Source organism: Gallus gallus, chromosome 3, assembly GCF_016699485.2.
Source record: "Gallus gallus isolate bGalGal1 chromosome 3, bGalGal1.mat.broiler.GRCg7b, whole genome shotgun sequence".
NCBI classification, from domain to species: domain Eukaryota; kingdom Metazoa; phylum Chordata; class Aves; order Galliformes; family Phasianidae; genus Gallus; species Gallus gallus.
In genome coordinates, this window is record NC_052534.1 from 78,741,053 (window position 1) to 78,762,008 (window position 20,956).

Consider the following 20,956-nt stretch of genomic DNA (forward strand, 5'->3'; position numbering starts at 1 on the left):
TGCTGTAGTAGATGAAGTAGCTGGGTTGTAGAGAAAAAAGGGAGGGAGAAAAACCTAGCTGAAGAGATGGATAGGGGGACAAGAAACAATCCCTAAAAGGGAATTACAGTTACAATTATTCTAACCTTGTCCTCATTCCTTTTTGCTCTGCAGGTATTAACACCTGACTGGCAGCCTGCTCACACTCTCCTGCCCAAGTTAAATCATGTAAACAAAGCACAGTACTGGAGGGTTACAACAAGAAATGCCATTGACTTGAGGCACTGCTCTGCACCAGGCAAGGAAAGCCTACAGTGCTGGCTTGCATCCATGGATGCTGCTGGAGGTACCCTCCCCACATCTTCTGCACAAACCAGCCAAAAACCAACCAACCAACCAAACAAGCAGAAACCATATTTAAGCTGATCCTCTGTTACAATGCCCGGGGTTAGCAAATAGAGAGTTTCAGTTAGCTGAGCTATCTGAGCACATGGAAAGCTGCAAACGTGTGCAGGTGTTGAGTCATTCAGTGCCTGCCAAGTCCCAGGTTGCCACTGAGCAGCAATCTTTCCCTTATGCCTCCTCTGTGCAATCGCATCCCACCTGCCATTGAGACCTACCACCTGGATATGCTGTTCAAGGCCAGCCAGGCCCCGTCTCCAAGCTTGCAGAGATGAGCTGGCTGCTCCATCTGTCTCCGTCACGGCTTATTTCCTGCCTGCCATGTATCAGGCTGCTCTGACTCAGCTGCTGGATGAAGGGACTGTTGGGACGCTGCCTGCATTGTCACTGTGCAGAGTGCTTCTGTCACCCAATAAAGGTCGCCATCCCTACATCACCCATGCAGTTTCACTGCCCCAGCTGACAGAGGAACTGTTTGTGTGAGTGCTCCTTACCTGACCCAGGGTGAAGTGAAAGGGACTCTCAGGGTTCTGACGTCACTTCACAGGCTGAAGCCAAACTGCTTCTGTACAGTGGAGGTTCTTGCTGACATCCAGCAGCAGTGTTGTCTCTGCTAGCTCCCCCCAAGAGCCAAAGGAAGATCCCAGCACCCCCGGCAGAGCTCCTCCACCAGCACCAGGCTCTCCACTGGGACAAGCACAACAGAGTTAACCAAAAACTTCTGCTTGGAGGGTTAACAGCCATGCTCATCTGCACTGCTTCATCACCAGGGTGCTGGTAAGGGCTGTGGTGAAATGACTGGAAAGAAATTGTCCATCTGCAGCCCAGGTCACTTAGCTAAAATCTGCTTGGGATGCACAAAACCGGAGCTAGCAGCAGCTCACACACTACAGAGCTCACAAACACTGTAAAAGCAGTGCAATCGCAGGCGTAACAAATTCAGACAATTTCTGTTTTCAGCAAGTACTCAGCTGCAAGCAAATGGAGAGCGAGTAAATGGGAATGATTTAATTATCATATAAAAGTAATTAACTAGACACAGGAATCAACAGGGAATCCTTTTCAAAAACTGATGGCACATTACTGTCAGTTGTGGAATACTTATCCACTGACCTACATGAGCAAGAACAGATTCAAGTTTCTGCCCCTAATGTACTACGATTGTTTGGGCTTTTTTCCCCCTCCAAAAGAGACAAAAAATAGGTTAAAAAAGGCAACAAAAGAACATACAAATATTTCAAAGCAAATAACATAAACCCAAAGCTGGAAATGACTCACTGTTGCACTTGTAATCCGAATATATGAAATATATTCAAATGTGATGATCAAATTAATCACTGTGGCTAATGAGATCATTTAGTCCCCTGGTACAGGAGTGGGGACAACTAGCACAGCATTACATACCAGTGGAGCCACTACCAGGAGGCTGAGAGAAAGACCATCTTCTCCCAACCTCTTGTACCCAACACCCACCTGCTCTCTTATCCTTCTGCCAAGAGCACAGAATGGACAATTTCAGCTGAAGTTAAACATCTAAACTCCACCATTCACTTTTGGGCTGGAGAATTAGCCGCTGGAGAATTAGATCTCATCAAGCAGAGATGCTGGGAATGACTGAGATGCAAGAGCTGAGCTAGAAGGTGTGACTGAGGACCTATGGGAGATCTGAACCCCTCCAGACTTCCAAGTGAAGGCCAGGCAGGATACATTACAGCCTCTCATTTGTTCATTTTCATGCATGAACAACATGAGGCAGTCAATACAATCAGTTCAGCTTACAGAATGAGTCAGATTACCCTAAAAACTCTTACTAGCAAGCTCAACTGCTCTGCTCAGCCAAACACATATATAGCTTAGCACTTAAATATAGGTGGCTTAACCCTGAGCTGAATCCCACGCACAAGCTCCTGCAGGAAGCAGTGGGACTGCACCTTCCACGTATCCCATTAACTCACCACTGTTCCCCATGGCTTTGCTGAACTTCAGCTGGATCCTGCCCACATGCTGTCTTCTGAGACTCAGCAGAAACTTTAAGAGCTGCAGCCAGGGGACATTTTTAGGATTGGGATTTTGTTCTATTCTCCTAAAGGAACCAACTCCCAAACACAGCATCAGGCCATCACCCAAATGACAACCCCTTTTTTCACATGCACAACACATCCTGTATCCCATCCTATGTACTTACTGGGCATTTCAGCAATTTATTTTGAAAATTGAGGCATACACTAATCTCAGCACTAGCACTTTATGTAAGCTCGCAGAAAAATAGTCAGGTATCAGCTATCCAAGCCCCAGAAAACAAAGGGCTTCATTTATATGCCTGAGCAGAAGCACTTAGTGCCATTTGAGATGCCCTAAAGCACCCAAGATACACATGGGGTTGGCAGATATCACATAGGACCTATGGAAGCGGTGGTTAGAGACCCTGCAGGATACCCCAAGGTGTTTCAAATGGTACTTGACACCAAAGCATAAGCAAATGAATTAAGTCCTAAAATTCTTGTTTATACTGCAGTCAGATGTACGTCTCCTCTATCTAACAAACACGGACCTTGTGGAGCTGCTAGGCAGCAGAATTGCTACAAAAGAACTGCATCCTTATTTCGGGTCTGAAATCTGGCAGGACTCACAGATTGTGTCAGCTTATTTTGTTATGAACATAAAATGCTCACTGAACCCCATGAGTTGCTATGATAACAATCTCTGCCAGCTTGCTGAATGGATGCCTTTCAGTTGCTGCCTCCGAAGTTATGTTGCTAGAACAGAGGTTCAGCAATACACCCAAGCACTGTGAACACTGTTTTTTAGCCACGGAAGCAAGATAGCTGTCTGAAAAGGTTCACGAGCACAGAATTGATTATCAGACCATAAGAGTGGAAGGTCATTGCGTTAAGACTCCTGGCTACCATGGTGAGAATATGCTACTGCCTAATCCCCTTCTAAAAACACGCAGTTCCACCAAGGAGAACACTTCAAGTGATTTAAATCGTTCTTTTATTACTTGGTGCAATGTTTATTACTGCAAAGTTGTTACGGCACTACAGTCTTAGCTGTATGAATGGAGACAAGCATACATGTCTTTGCAGTTAATAAATCTGTGGTCCCACAGAGGCTCTGTATGTCTTTCTTCAATTTCAGCCTGTTCTCTCAGGACCCAGCACTGAACTACGTACAGTAATTATTTCTAGCAACTAATATTAAATGATCAGGACTTGATAGATTTCTAAGTTTCTGTACTAAGAGAAAGGAGTAGCAACAAGATTTTTCTTTAGAAGGAGACAGTAGTAGTGAAACTACCAGTAGGGTATTCCAGGGTAAATTGGACAGTATTCCATCTCATATCTTTTGCATGATATAATTAGTCTAATTAAGAAACCTTAGCAGCAAAGAAAAAGAAAAAAAAAAAGAACAACAACCACGAATCGTCTTTGGTTTATATTAGTGAGGAATTTAATGAGACAGTTATTTGTATGTGTCAGCATACACCTCCCTTTCCAATTAGAGCCATAAATAATTTGTCCGCTACACTCTCCAGCAGCAGCACCTGTGAGGTTACATGAGTGCACAGTGCCATCTAGGCAGGCTTGTGGGAACAGCACAGTACCTTCGAATATGAACCATCTTTGCCCGGGAAAAGGATTCTGTTCTCAAAAGTGGTGGAAAGAGGAACAATTTTCATATGATTAAAAAACGATTCACAACTCACTGAAAATGCAAAAAATACTCTTCAAACAGCGTAGTAGTTTGCATGAAGAGAAAATATTTTCTACATGTTTATTGAGAAATACATTATTTCTGTATTTCCATACATGTAAGTTAATTTTAAACTCTGCAATACATTAGAAAATGCTTGTATCTATGAAAAGTACAAATGCAAGGCATTCTATTAAGGCTATTAAAGACAGCACATTTTAAACTGGCAGTACTGTATCTATTTTATATGCTTGAAAATACAGTAACAGCACATTCTAAAAAGACAGGTAATAAAATATTCATTTTCTACAAAGAGAAATTTTAAAATTCATTTTTCTTCATAAAAACAAAAGCGTTGCCATCACGTGGGACAAAATATAACATACATAATGCACCCATTGCATTTAAAACAATTAACAAATTCTATGCACAGCATTTACAGAAGACTTACAGGGAGAACACATTTAGAGAAGACTAATAATGTAATTTTGATGAGAAATATTAATTAACTGATTACTTTTCGGTGGTGTTATGACAAAATGTCTTCCTCCTCCTTTCCTTCCTGTAAGATAATGTGGGCAACAGACTATGAATGCAGAATCTTAGACAACATGGCAGCAGGACCTGAAGCATTATAAATTAAGCACCTTCCATCGGTAAACATCTTTTGAACCTGGATCTTTGAACTGAGTTCTACTGGAAAGCAAGCATCAGCCCATCTTAGAAACAACAAAGTAGACAACGAGGATTGCTCCTGAGGCTTGGGAGAGTGTGATGAAAGTTGCCTGGTAGCCCCGTGAAGCTGCTTTGAGATGTGGGCACAAGTACTTTGACACCTATAATAACACTCCTGAGAGTGCTGGTCCAAAAGCCACATTTCTCCTGGATTTCTGTGGATCTGCTCTAATCCCCCAGATCATCAGAATAGATGATGGACAGGCATGGAGAGAGAATATCCACTGACATTCAGAGTGAAGTTACTTCCTTGAGCTTCATCTCTGGGGTGTTTCAACCATCGTCCCGGGGACTGCCCTGAACAAATACAAAAGATACTCCTCTTTCTCCCTGAAGGATCTCCCTTAGAGAGAAGAGGTGTTATTTGGCTACTGGCTTCTTGGCTTGGCTTCTTCCCACCTTCTCACCCCACTACTCCGCCTCTCCAAAATTAAGAAGCAACGTGTTATTACACGTAGATTCATTTGTACCGAGAGAATAGATTAGGAACTGCTCAATTTGCGGTTTAGATGGTGGAAAAGTGAGAAAAGCTGTTACCAAAGGAATTCACTAACAGGCTTTGAAACTACTGTGATAGATCTGCTGCCCTTTCAGCAGTCCTGGAATGTAGGACAAGAGAGGACAACTTTCATAGCAAGCATCTTTGTTCTGTCCTTAGCTTGTCATACAGAAAAAAAAAAGGATACTATCAAAAACCTGGCAAACCTCCACTGATCTCAGAAGCTCTCATCCTGGAAGGCTGGAATTCTTTTTGTACTTTGTGACATTCAGTGCTGTTTTTATTAGTAGGAGAAAAACATTCCAGTTTAATTTTATTGTATTGCCTTGTTGGTAGTTCTGCACTTCTGTGCCCTCACCAACAGAAGATGTTACGTGCAGTGTCTCCTCTCCCACCTCCAGCATGAATCTTGCAGTGTAACAGCACGTTTTTTAAACAAATCACTCACATGCAAGCACATCCCACTTCTAGAAGAAAAACATCGAAGGCAGATATTGCACTGGGGTGAACCAATGGAGCTTCTTAACTATAACAAGGATGCAACAAAATCTGTCCTCCCTCCTCAAGAAAAAATAGAGTTCTCATTTCCTTTGTAGGAAGGAAAATTGGTATTTGGGGCTATTTTATATATGAAGTACAGTCAGCTGAAAGACAGCTCACCAAACAGTTTAAAGGAGGTCTTAGTCACACCAGAGGCACCAGCTGGTCTGGCTGTCCAAGGTTTATTTTGTTGAAAATACAGTCAGAATTCCAATAGCTTCTTTGGGATTTCCCAAAACAATAACAGAACCAAGAGACCACGTCTGTATAATATGTTTTATTGAATAAAATTCTGCTTCTAATATTTACACAATTAAGTTTAGAGATGTAACCTTGTGAACCACTGCAATGTGTAACTTTCATAGAACATCTGGAATATCTTTAAATACATCTGACACTACTTATTATGGCAATCACCTGTCCATCACCAATTTCATAATTAATGAGGATTTGAACTTTCTGAATAACAGCCAAGATAAATACTAAGGATAGTTGAGTTCAGAGAAAACAGTCTGTTATGTGAATTCCAAAATCACTTCTAGTAAGTGCCAAGAGCTTTGAAGACTTCTGTATTTTCCTGTTTTTCCTCTCAGCTCTGCAGAAGAAGATAACAAAATAAATTTTATATCTTAAGGCAGAAAGTAATATCCACAATTTAAACACCTACCATTCTTCATGGTAATCTTCCTTTTTAAATTTATAATGCTCGCTGCAGTATATTAAAAAAGATCCTTTATCAGACATACATTTGGAGAAATCCATTTCTAACCATTGGTGAAAAGGAAGTTAAAGATAAGTGAATTGAGATGCTTTCCTTCGAGTTGCCTAATTATGCCATGTGATGTAAACACCGTCTGAACATCAAGGTGTCTAAACTCTAACAGTGTGTTTACGTAATGTCTTAAAAGTTTCATCACATTCTTAATGCTGCCCAAGCAGAGAGCAGGAATTAGAAATGCCGTAACCAAGTGCTGATGTCCACTGAGAAGGCAATACTAATTCCTGCCATTCATGCAAAAAAGTATCTTCCATCCCACTCTAGTATGCGAATGCTAAGCAGAGAGTCGTGTGTTGTGTTTTTGTTAGAGCTCTACTAGATATCCTATTCATCTGTTATTACATTGATGAGAGGTCCTGTAAAAAAACTGTAGTCAATACCTTTAATACAGATTACACGGATTCTCAGGAAGGTTTGAATGCAAGATTGAGGTACAGTCTAGCAAAAAGCCATCTTAACTCACAGCACTAGTAGACTGTGTTATCTTTTATTTGGATTGTGAAATAAGACATGATTTACTGGCCATTTTCATGCTTTTTTCTTTTTTGTCATCCAGCAGGAAAACATTATAAGTCAGGAATGCTGTGATCTATTCAAGCCTCTGGAGGTTGTTTATCCTATGGGTTACAGACAGTGTAGGATGAAAGGCAAGCTGCCTAGCCTAAACCATTTGGGATTCTGTGTTGAAAATAACTGGTTATTAGTCTCAAGTTAAATATATGTATCTATAGCCCAGTCTCTCAATTTTATTCAACAAATGGGGAGAGGAGTGATAATTTTCCTGTGCCTCAAGTTAACATTTATGAGGTACTGCCTAATAACGAGCAATAACAATTATCTGCAGAGAACAGTTACTAAACTATCTGTCTCACAGTTCTCTTGCTGTTTGCAAGCAGAAGTCAGTGGCTGAGAAAGGGCAAGTATTGCTGCCACTTGCAAGCCTCTCCCAGCTGTAGCACTGGTTCTGAGCAAAAGACATTTGATGTTGACAACACCTCAAATACATGCTTGAGAAGAAAAATAAATGCAAATCAACCTCCTTCATTCAGAACATCTTTAAACCTTTAAGAACCATGCTTGAACTTTTTAATACAACAAAACAACAATGAAAAAAGTTCCATAATGAAGTTAACAGCATTAACTTGATAATTTTAGAGGCTAAATTTGTAATAGAAACATTGTCACCTTACATAAGCACACAAACTCTTAGGCAGGTCATCTGTTAGCAGCTTTAGTATTCATAATTTAACAATAAACCAGAACATGCAAACATGGTAGATAAAGCTGCAAAGGTAAAAGAAAACCACTTGACAATTTTCTACAGCTCCCCTCGATATATCTGTGTTCAAGAGTGTGTTTTGTACACTTTGTTGTCTGATTTCCTCTGTTTCTTCTCTTTCTTCTCTTCTTTTTACTTCCCCAAATGAGCAGCCGGACACCACTACACAGGAACTGCACGTCCACCTTAATCTCACTGTCTCTTCTCTCTTTATCTTTTTTCCCAGCTACAAATTGTTGTCTGGAACCTAGATGCCTACCTCAAAGCTATCTGTCTTATCCCTAACCTAGCTATAAATTTTAATAACTAAGAAGCTGCTTAAAGATACAGATTTTGCTCTTGCCTCTGACACTGGCAGTCATACAGGATGCATTGTCAAACTCTATCTTTGACCAAGAAAACAATATGCAGTGTCAACCTCAGGATAAGCAACTATGTGCATGTGAGGCACCGTCAACACAGCTTGAATATGTTAAACTCAGATAAAAGGCAAGAATAACTGCTGTGAAAAAGACAGCATACTCTACAAAAGAGTTTACAACATTCTCCTAAGAAATGCTATGGTATGTCAATAATGGGTGATTTTGGAGACACATTGTATGGGGAACTACATTATTTTTTGGAGATGCTGCCTCAGTGGTAGAATTCTCATTTTTGCATACAGAAATTCAGTTTTCAGCTACCACGGAAAACAAAGATGGTGAAATGCAAAAAGTCATCCTGGAAGAATGTGTACAAACGAGATTAACATTAAGGTACTGACAACTATCTTCCCTGGCCCTAAATCTAATTCACAGCTTAACGTCTGAGTAAAACGGACACAAGAGGGCGCTCCTAATATAGGGCCTACCTGAGACCCACGGTCTTCAGCATCAACAGCGACAAATTCCTTTACCTATTAGAGGATCTCTTTGTTCTAAAAGAAAACTGGCCAGTTATGGTTTCATCTGCATGTTTTTTTCTTATTGAGACTCAATCTCAAAAGCTATCGATTTACCCAATTAAAGGAAGATCAAAACACAATGGACGATTAAACTTTGATTATTAAATACCAAGAGTTCTACAGTAAGAACACCCAATAATTTCTGAAGTCGTGGTTGGCCAATGCACAGCCAAATACTGCTTGGTATGATATTAAAATGAAATCAAAGGCAAAGAGTATAGGGATGTAATAAAAATAGACTACTTCATAGGCCAGTGTGCCTGAGGCTCTGCAAATAGAAATCTCTCTGCGATCACATTACTTGCAAGTTAGTTATATAAAAGAATGTTTTTTTTTAGAATAAATATTAAATATAAGCCTTATAGCCATATTTGAATAGAACTGTAGAACACTACAATGTTTTCTACACTTCCAGTGCTCTGTGCACAATTGTCATGCAGTGTCTATATTCAGTGTAAATCAGGACTTAGTACTTCACAGGATTACAAGTCCACCCAAAGAGTGAAAAATACAATTTAACAATATGATTTTCCTGTGAAATAATAGTCTTTAAATATAGGTGAAAATATATCTGATCTTATTTGACAGCATACAAGAAATTTAATTTTCTGATTAAGGAACACTGACTTCAATGGCACTACGAAAAAATATTCAGACACTTTTCAGACTAAAGGCCCAAAGCCATTACAAGCAGTTCCTGTGAAACAAAAATAAATAAAGGAGTAGAACTCTATCCTCAAACCTTGCAATCACCCCGTCAAAACAGTTTACAAGCAAGCCACCATTGTACAACAGTATTTCTCACCTGTGTTACTGCTCAGTAGTTAATCATTTTTCGAAGGGCATCATAGCATTTCCATTTGTCTGGGATGTAGAAAGGCTCAAAGATGTGAGGGAAAGGAGTGTCATAGCCACAGACTCTTGAAATAGGAGCCTCTAAATTCAAAAAGCATTCCTCCTATTAACAGAAACAGAATAAATGTTAGTGAGGCCATTATTTGCAGGAGTCTTGCATCACAAATTGAGGTCAAATGAACTTCGCCAGACTGACAGTCCTGGAAACTGAAACCTTCTATTTATATCACAGCATAAGTAGTCCAGACCAGAACATTGCTTCCTTTTGCCCAAAGGTCCATATTAAAATAACAACTTCTATTAATGTTATTTTCATTTGCTACATGTGTGCTGCATTAAGTTGTACTCAGGTTATACTTAGTACATCTGCTATACATCCAGACAAATGTTGCCAAAAAACAAATATTTTAGGAACAAAGGAGTGAGAGTTTCTTTCCTGCACCACTTTTAAACATATAGAAAATCTATGTAATCTAACTGTATGTATTATTTCTTGGACACACGAACATCATATTTAAATTTCTTTATACCTTTGTACAATTCAGACTCTGCCTGAGAAGTGCTAAGCACCTGTGGAAATTATGAATTTGAACTTGAATGCATTTCCACATCTCCACCTCCCAAGTAAAACCCATGTTTTCCACAAATAAACACAACTTTTATTCTATTCAGAGATCAGATTTGGCAATGACTGAGTTTCTTTACTCAAACAACCAGGAAGCAAAATATTGCACCATGCTAATCTGAAAATAACCAATGGGAAAACATATAAACTGTTACCATATTTAATAACTGAATATATAATAGGGTTTGAATATTGCTAGTCTCGACTACAAGAGCGAAGGCGTAGACCACTGACAACAAGTGAATGTAGCTTGTCACATCAAACTAACGTTGATGTTAATTATCATCTAATTTTCCACCATATCTTAGCATATTACTATTGGTGATGGTTGGACTGGGTGATCCTGTGGGTCTTTTCCAACCTTGGGGATTCTATGATTCTATATCTATTTGCTCTCCAGAGCACACAAATGAAGAAACTAAAGACATCTCTATTCTCGATGATTGTTGCCTTGCAATTCATGGCAGCCAAACTCCACCATGCTGTGTTTTATATACATCATGATATATGGCAGCATAGAAAGCACTTGTAACCATGAATATAACAATTTTTCTGCAGCTTCCACTTCTGTGCATATGAAGTGGCATATTTCTTTGAAGGAAATAAAACATCCAGGTGGCTGTGAGAATTACAGTTACACTTGTCATATGCTAAGTGTTTGGTCCCAAAAAAAGAAGTCACAACTCTTCAATGCGAGCAAACAACATGATGTTCTTAATCAGTGGCATTGCACTCAGAAAAATAATAGAGCTAGCAAGTGCTATATGCTAATTCAAAAAAATGTATAGTCTATAGGTGAATTTCTAACCCATCTCCCCTCTTGAGCTTGAAAAACAAGCGAGTGGCCCATCAAATGGCCTACCTTAAATGGATTTTTGTTCACAGCTGCTGCTAAAAGCTAGACTATATGGGAAACAACTGTTCACCTGATCAAGAACAGTATGTGCAGCAACATCTGCTGCACAGATTTTTGTGCCAGATTTTTTGCACCTGTGCAACCATATCATACAGAAACATAACTGAGAATATTAAATAAATCTCATCCAGCTCTCTTTAAGGACAAAGTAGAAGACATCCACTGTACATGCCCAAAAGCACAAATATAGTTCAGTATTTATAAGAGCGACAGAACAGCACAGTTATAAATTTAGTGAATGTAATCCATACCATTTGCACACATAAGGGCTAGTACTGCTCGAAGTGCTCTTGTACTACGGAGGAATGAATGCAAACTGAAAGCCTTCAGTAAGTCTCTGCTTATTTAAGAGAGAATACTTGAAAATCTCACGTCCTCCAGGGAAAGGAGCTGGGAAAAATCTTAAAACATGAAATGGTTTTGAAGCAAAATAGATACAGGTTTTCTGATTCAGTGTTACATGCTTTAAAGTTCAATCTTGAAAACAGTTATGAAAAAAAACCACACTTGTTTAGTATATATTAGATTCCAAAATTCAAATGAAGCAAAAAATAACTTTTTGTTAGAGAAAAATGCTCAGAAGGAAACATGATGGTTATTAGTGCGATACACCCAAATTGTCTTAATTCTAAAGCGATCAGACAGAAGAAAATCATCGCTCTTCTTCCTGCTTCTGAACTGCAGAAGTAAAATTCTGGCCTCAGTTAATCGATACAACCTTTGCCAATTACCTTCCCTTCCCTGAATTTCCCTCAACACCACTGGTAACATACATGGTTGTATTCCATAAAGTCTTTTTAGTCAGAAGCATTCTTTTCTTTTGACCTTTGCTGCTCGGCATGAATTTAGGAAGAGTTCAAAACAACTCAGAAGTACAGTTCCAACTTCTGAAATTCAGAACAATCATACAAATGTATCACACGCGACACAACAAAAGAATCTTGTGCCTTGATTTTTAGAATAAATGCTGAAAACAAGGATTTTCCAGATGTTTCAGGATTCTATTTTAAACATAACCTCTGTTGCTGGGTATAGACCCTCTACTTCCTTAAAGTATCGTATTCTAGCTCATGCGAAAAACTTCACCCAAGTTAATTTTAGCTTCACACTATCACTCAATAAGGTCCTGAAGTGCGTGCTGTACTCTCATCAGAGAACTGGGCTCTCAGGTTTGACTTTAGAGTGTTGCTAAATCAGTGCAAAACCACTGGAAACATGTAGAACTTAGAATGGCGGGTATTTATAGAGATATGGAATGGTACAGAAGGGCTGAAAAAACAAACTCATTTTGGACATTATTGAAAGAAAGTATTACTCATCCTTCTGCATCTTATAGAAAAACGCAGCAATCTGGTACAGTTTAGGGAAAGAGCTTTTAGGCATCTGGCCAGTAAGAAAACTCTTAAGAGTTTATTGCTCCAGTTCTTCCTTCTGTAAAGGGGAATCTGCATCATCCTATACATAGAGCAAACAAACTTCCATATGCAAACACTTCGATAAGTAACAGTAAATGACACTATTTAACGTGTAACTAAGACAGATGATTTGGAAACGATACTAATAATTATATATCCCACTTTGGTCTTTTTATTTCCATATGTTTTGTATCTAGTTCATTTTCCCCTGTTCATTGACACTGCTTAGGGAACCTTTTTTATTCTTCTCTGTAGACTATTCCTGAAGCTGGGAAAACTTCTGTTAAAAAATCAGTTATTTCTGCAACATTTTATGTTCCTCTCTCTCTCAGGCTACTCTTATTTAGCAACACTACAGATACCCAAAAGAGATGGAGAGCTTAAACAACATCACATGACTACAGAGCTGCTATATGACAACAGTGAACTCTTTTTTTCACAGAATTTAGATGTTGTGACAAATCAAAAGTCACCTTTAAAGACTAACATGATCGGACAAATTGGGGAGGAGTTTCAATATTTCTCCTGCAGTTTAGCTGCCATGATAGAAATAAGATTAAAAATAAAGTTAAGGCCCATTACGTAAGAGAAACTGTAAAAACTTCACAAAGGGCTGCTTTTCTTCAGACAATAACTGCAGAATTTACACCCAGGAACTCAGTGACTGCTTGCAAAGGTTTAATCCAACTGTGAAATTTCTGTCAACTACAATTCTGAATTTTGCATCATATCTGTAGACTGTACTATAAAAAGTACACACACACACACACACACATATATATCTATATGATAGGATGGCAAAATTCAGAATATATACATTCAAAGAATGCTTCAGAGAAAACTCTTATCACCTTAGAGATTCACTTTCTTTTCTGTTATTTTTATTTCAGGTATGCCATTGTCCTCAACTGAAGTGCGGGTTCAAACAGTTAAGAAAACTCATTCTGTACCATTTTGTAGAGGAATGCTACATTTATATTAGCCATTATTTCCCCTTGCAAATTTTCAGCTGTATATTATCTACTACTTTAAGAATGAAATGAATCCTATTCTAGATAAATAACAAGCATGATGAGCTCCTTTTAATACATATTTATATATCACAAAATATAGATAGATATTTTCAAAAGGGTAGTCAATAAAATCTCTGTTCCATAAAAGGAGGATTTCTGGGTACGATCTCTAAGTAAGTCCGGATGAAGCCTTTCTTTGATTTCTGATCCTAAAAATTCCCTATTTTGCACAGTTTACTTTCAAGAAGGGAAACATCAAGCAGTGCCAGTTGTTACACGTCTCCGTTGTAGCACCAGTAATTGACAGCTGCAAGCACTGAACGCTGCAAAGTTTGAACAGAATTTGCTTTGACAAAACATATGTTACATACTTTTGAACAGTCACTTCCATGAGCTGCCTAAGTGCGATCCATCCAAGGGATATTTTGAAGTGATGTTTTTGTGTCAATTTTCAGAGGAAGTTTTTTTTTTTTTTTTTTTCCAGTAGTTTAGCCTGACTCGACTTGAAATAACGCTATAAAACTCTCCCTGATAGCTTTAATAGTGATAGTTTTTTTCCTCAAAGAGCATTTAGGTTATGCTTCTTATATGTAATTCCGCCACAGAGCTTTCTGCTTTCTATGAGAGCACGTTGCAATAATTCTTTTATTACACAGTACAGCTTGCAATCTTTCTTTTTATTTGTTACCAGCTCTTTGAATTTACATAATTAATATCTTGCCAAACACAGATAAACAGTTCTCTGCTAAAATTATTTATTTCTGGATTTCCAAATAGAAAACATCTTAATTAGAAAACAGATTGGCAATTAGAAATAAAGAAGTCCTCGGGGGAGGGGGATTTGTTTTGTATAATTTATTAACCTGTTACCATAAAAAAGCAATTAATGGCAAATATTGTCTTTAGAGGACCGAATCACATAAAACAATATTTATAGATGAAGCCCAATATTAATGCACAAAAGAGAAAGCATTGTAATATGAAATGCACAAGCTTAATTCCAATTAATTCTCCTCCCTTACAGTCATCACCATCATACTAACATAAGAATTTACTCCAGCTACTTTTAATGAGCAGTGGATCTATTTACAGTGAATATTTACTGATCTCAGAACGTTCAGAATCCAGACATGTAGACCATAATGAAGCTTTTTAATAATCTTGCTTAATCCAGTCTGTTTTAAATCACCTAAGAGATACTGAATTATCATACTTATCTCAAACTTGAAAAAAAAAAAAGAAAACAAAAAGGAAGCTGGGTAAAAGACTTACTTATATTAGTATAAAAGACTTATATTATTATAAAAGACTTATTTATATTAACATCTTTACCAGAAAAGAAAGGGACGGAGCATGTCCATTTTAAATATTGTCTCCATCAAATTGTGTGTATGTAATACATACAATCCAAAGCAGGAGAAGGGAACGGGACACAAGAGACAGGGACGTGGTTACTGAGTAACATATATTTCTTTTATATACATACCACACAAACATTTAGAAAACATATTTCTACCATGTACCAGTTCCCAATAAATGCTGAAGGAATTTGAACAAAAAGCAAAATGAGGTTAATACACGTGGAAGTAACCCTGACATATTAAATGTGAGAATAAAAACATCTGCATGTAGTAAATAAAGCATTTGCAAAACTGCTCCCCTCAGGCAGGATGCAAACTGCTGCTGCTACAGACATAACTGCAATCCCATAAAGTGTTATTAGGTCTCTTATAGCAACTATTGGATGGCTACATGCCAACAGCTATCTTGCAAGCCAACGCCGTTAATATAGGTTCTAGAAGTAAAAAATAAAAATGATTGAAATATTACATGAATATTTTCTGGAAAGTCACTGTCTAGAGAATCCAGTACATTAATTTTCTGTTATCCTTGATACACTGCAGATACATGTTTCCATGTTTTGTTTCTGGCACATTATTAGCTGATGAAACTAATGACATTGAAAGGATGTTTTTTATTCTTTATGTCCCTGAAAAATGTTTATGTTGCATACTTTTCCAGACCATTTGCAATTTCTTTATATTAAAAAATAACCAATTTACTCTGCTAAGCACATTACTTCCATTTCACAGAAAAGAATGTGCATAATTAGCCAAGTAAAACAAATGGGGACAATGTTGTATTCATTGCCACTTGTACCTTTGTGAGCTGTAAATATCAAGAAAGAGGATTTGATCAGAAATTCGGGACATACTCCTTATTATGGGCTGAATTTCAACTTTTGAAATCCATATTGGACTCCAACGTGGAGTCACACGTTTTGTAACTCATGTACTGAAATCGCAGACTCACTGAGCTGCTTACAGTGAGAAAACAATGCTGCTCATGAAATATTAACTGTGAGTTTTTAAAGTTCTGCAATTTCATCAAGAGAAAATGTAAACTAATTTCTCTAGCTTCAATAGTTTATGGATGGCAGGAGTCACCAATGACACATTTCTTTGCCTTTATTCATTTCCATCACATAGCTCCATTACACATGGAGGATTTCCATATGGGCTCAAGAATATTTTATTTCTTGTTTATCATACCACTTTTTTGACCTTCATTAGCTGCAACATCAGTTATGGAAGAAATGTCTGATGCAGCTAGGCTCTCATGCACACTCTGGTTTGAAGACTGCCTTCAAACTGAATTTCAGCTAGTTTCACGAGTGGACAGCAATCATCTTAACAAACTGTATCAGTCTTGCATTGGGTTGTTAAATTTCTTTTGGTCAAATTTACAACACAGTCACTCCAGGAAATGTTCATGACAACAGCATTAACTGGAAGCTGTTGAGACTAGAGACAGTAAGTTGGTGATCCTGGTAGTACAAAACCAAAATCAGCATCACAATTCTAAGGCATTTAAAAATCAAAACAACAAAAAATCTGTTTGTATTAATTTATCCTTCCCCTAAGTGGAGACAAAAAATAAAAAGTAATTTTGACTCCACTCCACCCTATCATGCTTTATCCAAAAAGATTTTCCACAAAAATTTTACACTATTTATATGTAATGTGCAAGACTTCAAGACCAGAACATAAACACATTCAACTCAAAATGACATAATTGAAGTTTTTCATTGTAAATTTATAACTTTATTGTTGAACAACTTCATTCTAATTTTATTTATGAGATGCAGCAGCAGACATGACTACTCCACAAAATACACAGCACACAACAGAAAAGCTCAAGAGGATGTAACAGAACTTAAAGATTGCTAGAATATGCTCTTGTCTTAAATGAACCCTACTAATTCCTTTTGGCAAGTAGGGTTTTCTATATTTAACCATAATCCACTAAATGATCACTTCCTGCCTTTTCTCTACAAGTTCTAGAATTTTTTTTCCTATTTCTATATTGTTTCACTCTACCTGAAACAATCTACAGTCTTTCCTACAAATTACGGATGCTACTCATTCTATAGAGTAACCGAGAAACGTATAGCATGGTCACCACAAATTATATTTTCTATAGTAAATTTCAAGTTTACTATTGAGTTTCTTAAAACCAGTAGTAATTGTGAATATTTTGCAGTGGGACATATTTCCTAACCTTGTCCTTAGTCCCACAGTTATAATAGTTTTTGAGGCTCAAGGGTATCAGTAGATAATTGCTTTATTTAATTAGTTGGCATTACTAACTCATCTGTTCAGTCAATGACCCTGCAAACTGTCATACGTGTTAATATTGGAAAAAAATCCAAGTGAAATCAATGGAGCTAAAGTATCTACATTAAATTATTTGCACATAAAAATGTTTGCAGATCACAAGTCATTTCTATTCATCAACAAGCAACACAATTAACATTTAAGATTTTGAAGTGAGGATCATCTGACTTCTAATTACAACCAACACCTTTTAATCACAGAGCTTGAAATACCCTATCAATATAATCCCATTTTGTACTTCTGGAACACCATCTATCACCTACCATTGTAATCACTTATTTAAATATTTTGCAAAATCATCTCTTAGTTAAGCTCAACGTGCCAGAAGTGACTGAAAGGATTTACTACTTAGATTTTTAACAACTAGTGATTGGTATTTCTGTTTTTACAGCTGTTTAGACAGCTCAGACATTCTTGCAAAAACAGCCTTGTCAATCTACACATTCAGCCCAGTAAAACAGTACAACAGAAGTACTTCACTCAACGCACTAATTAAATTCTAAGGAAATGTAATTTCATCTGCTGGTATTAAATAATTTAAGACATTTTATATCAAAGCATTTTCATTTTTGTGATAGCATAATTTAAGAATTGCTGTCATTCTCATTGATCGTCACTGAACACTTCTGTATTGCAAACCAGTGAGCCAGAGAGAGGCAAGTAAAGGAAATGATCTCTTCCACCCATGAAGAGGTGGGTTCTAGCACTTTCCTGCAGCATTTTGTAACATACCATCTCTGTAAAACGAACTTGGAGCGGAGGGGAGTATTAGATTACTCGAAACAGCTGTATAAGGAATTTTATAGCATATTCTTTAAAACAGCCATTTTACTGGTGTATTTAATTTAATTTATAGGAACCTGCTTGACGATTCAAACCCACAGACAGAAGTATTCTTGTGCAAAGTTTAAACTCGTACATTAAATATCCTCTCATATAATGGCTGTAACTGAGTAGCAGATATAGAGAGGGAGAGACACCTCTCAATAGTGAGGTGAATTTTACTTTATCTACATATATTTTATTCTATAGAAAAAAAATATGAAAAAAAAATTGTCTGGAGAGAAATGCAACAAGGTTTTACAAAAAGTAAAAAAGGATTGCCATAGAAAAATACTGAGAAACAATGAATGAATCCTACTGAAGATTGAGTGAACTGGGTACAGGGTGTCTTACAGGGCATGAAACAATTCTTTTAACATAATAACATTCATTTTTATATCAAATTATGCACAACTTTCATAAAATAATTAGCTTTTCTTCTTTAAACAGATGTACTTTCTTAACAGTTCTAATTATTTTTCACTACATTGACTTAATTTTCTTCACCAAAGAGGCTACAGAGCTATTCCAACATAAAGAAAAAATGGTATTTTTCTCCTTGGCCAAGGTAAAATAATAATAATTATAAATAAAAAATAAAATTAAAAAAAAAAACAACTCTATTAAACTAACTACAAAAAAGTGTATTAATTTTTCCACTGAGAAAAATTAAATGTAACTCCCTTATAATAGAAAAGGCCTGGGTTGAAAAGGACCACAATGATCATTGAGTTTCAACCCCCCTGCTATGTGCAGGGTTGCCAACCACCAGACCAGGCTGCCCAGAGCCACATCCAGCCTGGCCTTGAATGCCTCCAGGGATGGGGCATCCACAGCCTCCTTGGGCAACCTGTTCCAGTGTGTCACCACCCTCTGTGTGAAAAACTTCTTCCTAATACCCAACCTAAACCTCTCCTGCCCCAGTTTGAAACCATTCCCCCTTGTATTATCTACTGCTTAAAGAAAGAAGACACAGAGCAAAATGTGAAATATCTATACTATTGTCTCAGTTAATATCAAGAACCCAGCAGAATTTTCTTCTTTTCAGTTACACAAAGCATCACTTCAACTAGAGTTGCCATGAATGAAAAGTAAAAGCTACCAGTGATACGGCAAAAAAGGAAATTGCAACCCGGTGAAAGCTCAGGTTTTCTTTTCCCCAAAATGACTGCTAAATGGTAAAAATCAAAAGGTTTCCCTCATCTGAGTAAGTCAGAATGTTATTTCTCAATTTCTAAAGTAAGTAAAAATTTTGCTGAAATTAATTTATCAATACAAACTGCACGCTAGAGGAGTGGGATATCAGAAGTATACATCAGAACTGTGATATGAATTAGGATTGTTTTAATGTTCAGAAGGTCTGACTCAGTAATCAGCAAACAGCAATCTCCTCTGAAATAAAATCCACAGCTGTTACATTAAAGAAGGATCATTTAAGAATCAAGGGTCTGTCTCTATGTAACTGATTTCTTCAATATTTAAAATATTTTTGGAAAAACACTGGGCTTCTTGTTTCGCTTAAACCCGGTAATCTGTAATTACACAGTAGCAGAACCTCCAGCCATTTGCAGTCACAGAGGCTGGGATATATGACATATAATAGGAAGCATAAAGAGAGAAACCAAAAAGCAGAATTCTGTGGAAGTCAGAGCTTTTCTTTAGGTTCATTTCTTTTGCTGGTGGCCAAACCCGCCGTTGCCCTGATCTGAATTCCTGACCCATAACGTCACCTCTGATGGCAGAAGTCAGGGATGAAGTACGTTGATATCGATGCTTTCTTCCAGCTGTGCAACCACAAAACCAGAACACATTTTTAAACAGTGACCAACCATTCAGGGAAATTCCTGCTTCTACCACCCTACATGTCTTAATTCTACACAATAAATCAAGCCACTGTGGCGTGTCTACCTGAACAGCTTTTCTTTCCAGAACTTCTGAGAAAGCACAAGGTTCCAAGACTTGATGAGGTTACAGAATAGAAGCCTAGTCTCTGCTACCACAGCGAGCCATGGCTTCTATCATAAATAGATTGTGTTTGAACTGCATTGTACTATACTGTATTTACCAGATTGTAAAGCCTGCTCTTTCTTTGTAACAGGAAATATTAAAACTCTTTTTCAAATTTCAGGCCTAAATTCATTCATTTATTCTTGCCCAGTGTTAGTAAAACAAGGTTTTTTTGACAGTTAACTAGCCTTTATTTTGACTGGGCACTGCAAAGGAGCTCACAAAGCAGGCTCTCCACATTGCCCGTCTGCCCTCACAGCTCTTCACTCACACAATCTGGTTCCAAGAGTTTTTTCTTAAAATTAGACAACCACGTTTCTGACACTGCTCCACAGAAGATCCTACCAGTATCTTCCACAACTAAATAAATGCTATTTCTACTGTAAAACTCTCTGGAAAATCACTTGTCCTTTTATCCAGCTACCTGGTGTTGGTGGTACGCAACTGAGCAGAATGTAACTGATGCAAGTTCAATCACCTCTTCCTCTTTTGCCCAACTAATAAGCTACATGATTATGTAAAATATATATATATATATCAATTAAATAAAAAACAGTTCATCATATACCCTGCAGTTCTTTTACCATCGAGATTTTATTATACCAGGATCCATTAGGTTGATTTTGGCACAATGCAGACTTTCTACATAAGACCCCACAAATTCAGTTTAAGAAAACGTCAGTCTGACAAAAAATTGTATCAGAATACGATAACCAAATAAAACAAGTATTTTATCCCTTTGCAAAGCCATGAAGATGGGAAAGCAGTGCAGGAAAAA

General features: G+C 37.5%; 1 protein-coding gene across 2 annotated transcripts in view; it reads right to left on the reverse strand.

The window, feature by feature from the left end:
• Positions 1-3,812: 3,812 nt before the first annotated feature.
• The window catches only part of BCKDHB (branched chain keto acid dehydrogenase E1 subunit beta), a 112,712-nt gene continuing 95,568 nt past the window's right edge, over positions 3,813-20,956 (reverse strand). The window contains exons 10-11 of one of the 2 annotated variants that reach the window (NM_204657.2): positions 9,654-9,806; positions 3,813-6,443 (exon numbers count right to left, since the gene is read on the reverse strand). In NM_204657.2, coding sequence (NP_989988.2) covers positions 9,666-9,806 — 141 coding nt within the window. In that variant the 3' untranslated portion in view covers positions 3,813-6,443; positions 9,654-9,665. The remainder of the gene's footprint in view (positions 6,444-9,653; positions 9,807-20,956) is intronic. The other variant, XM_046938414.1, reaches the window with a different exon arrangement.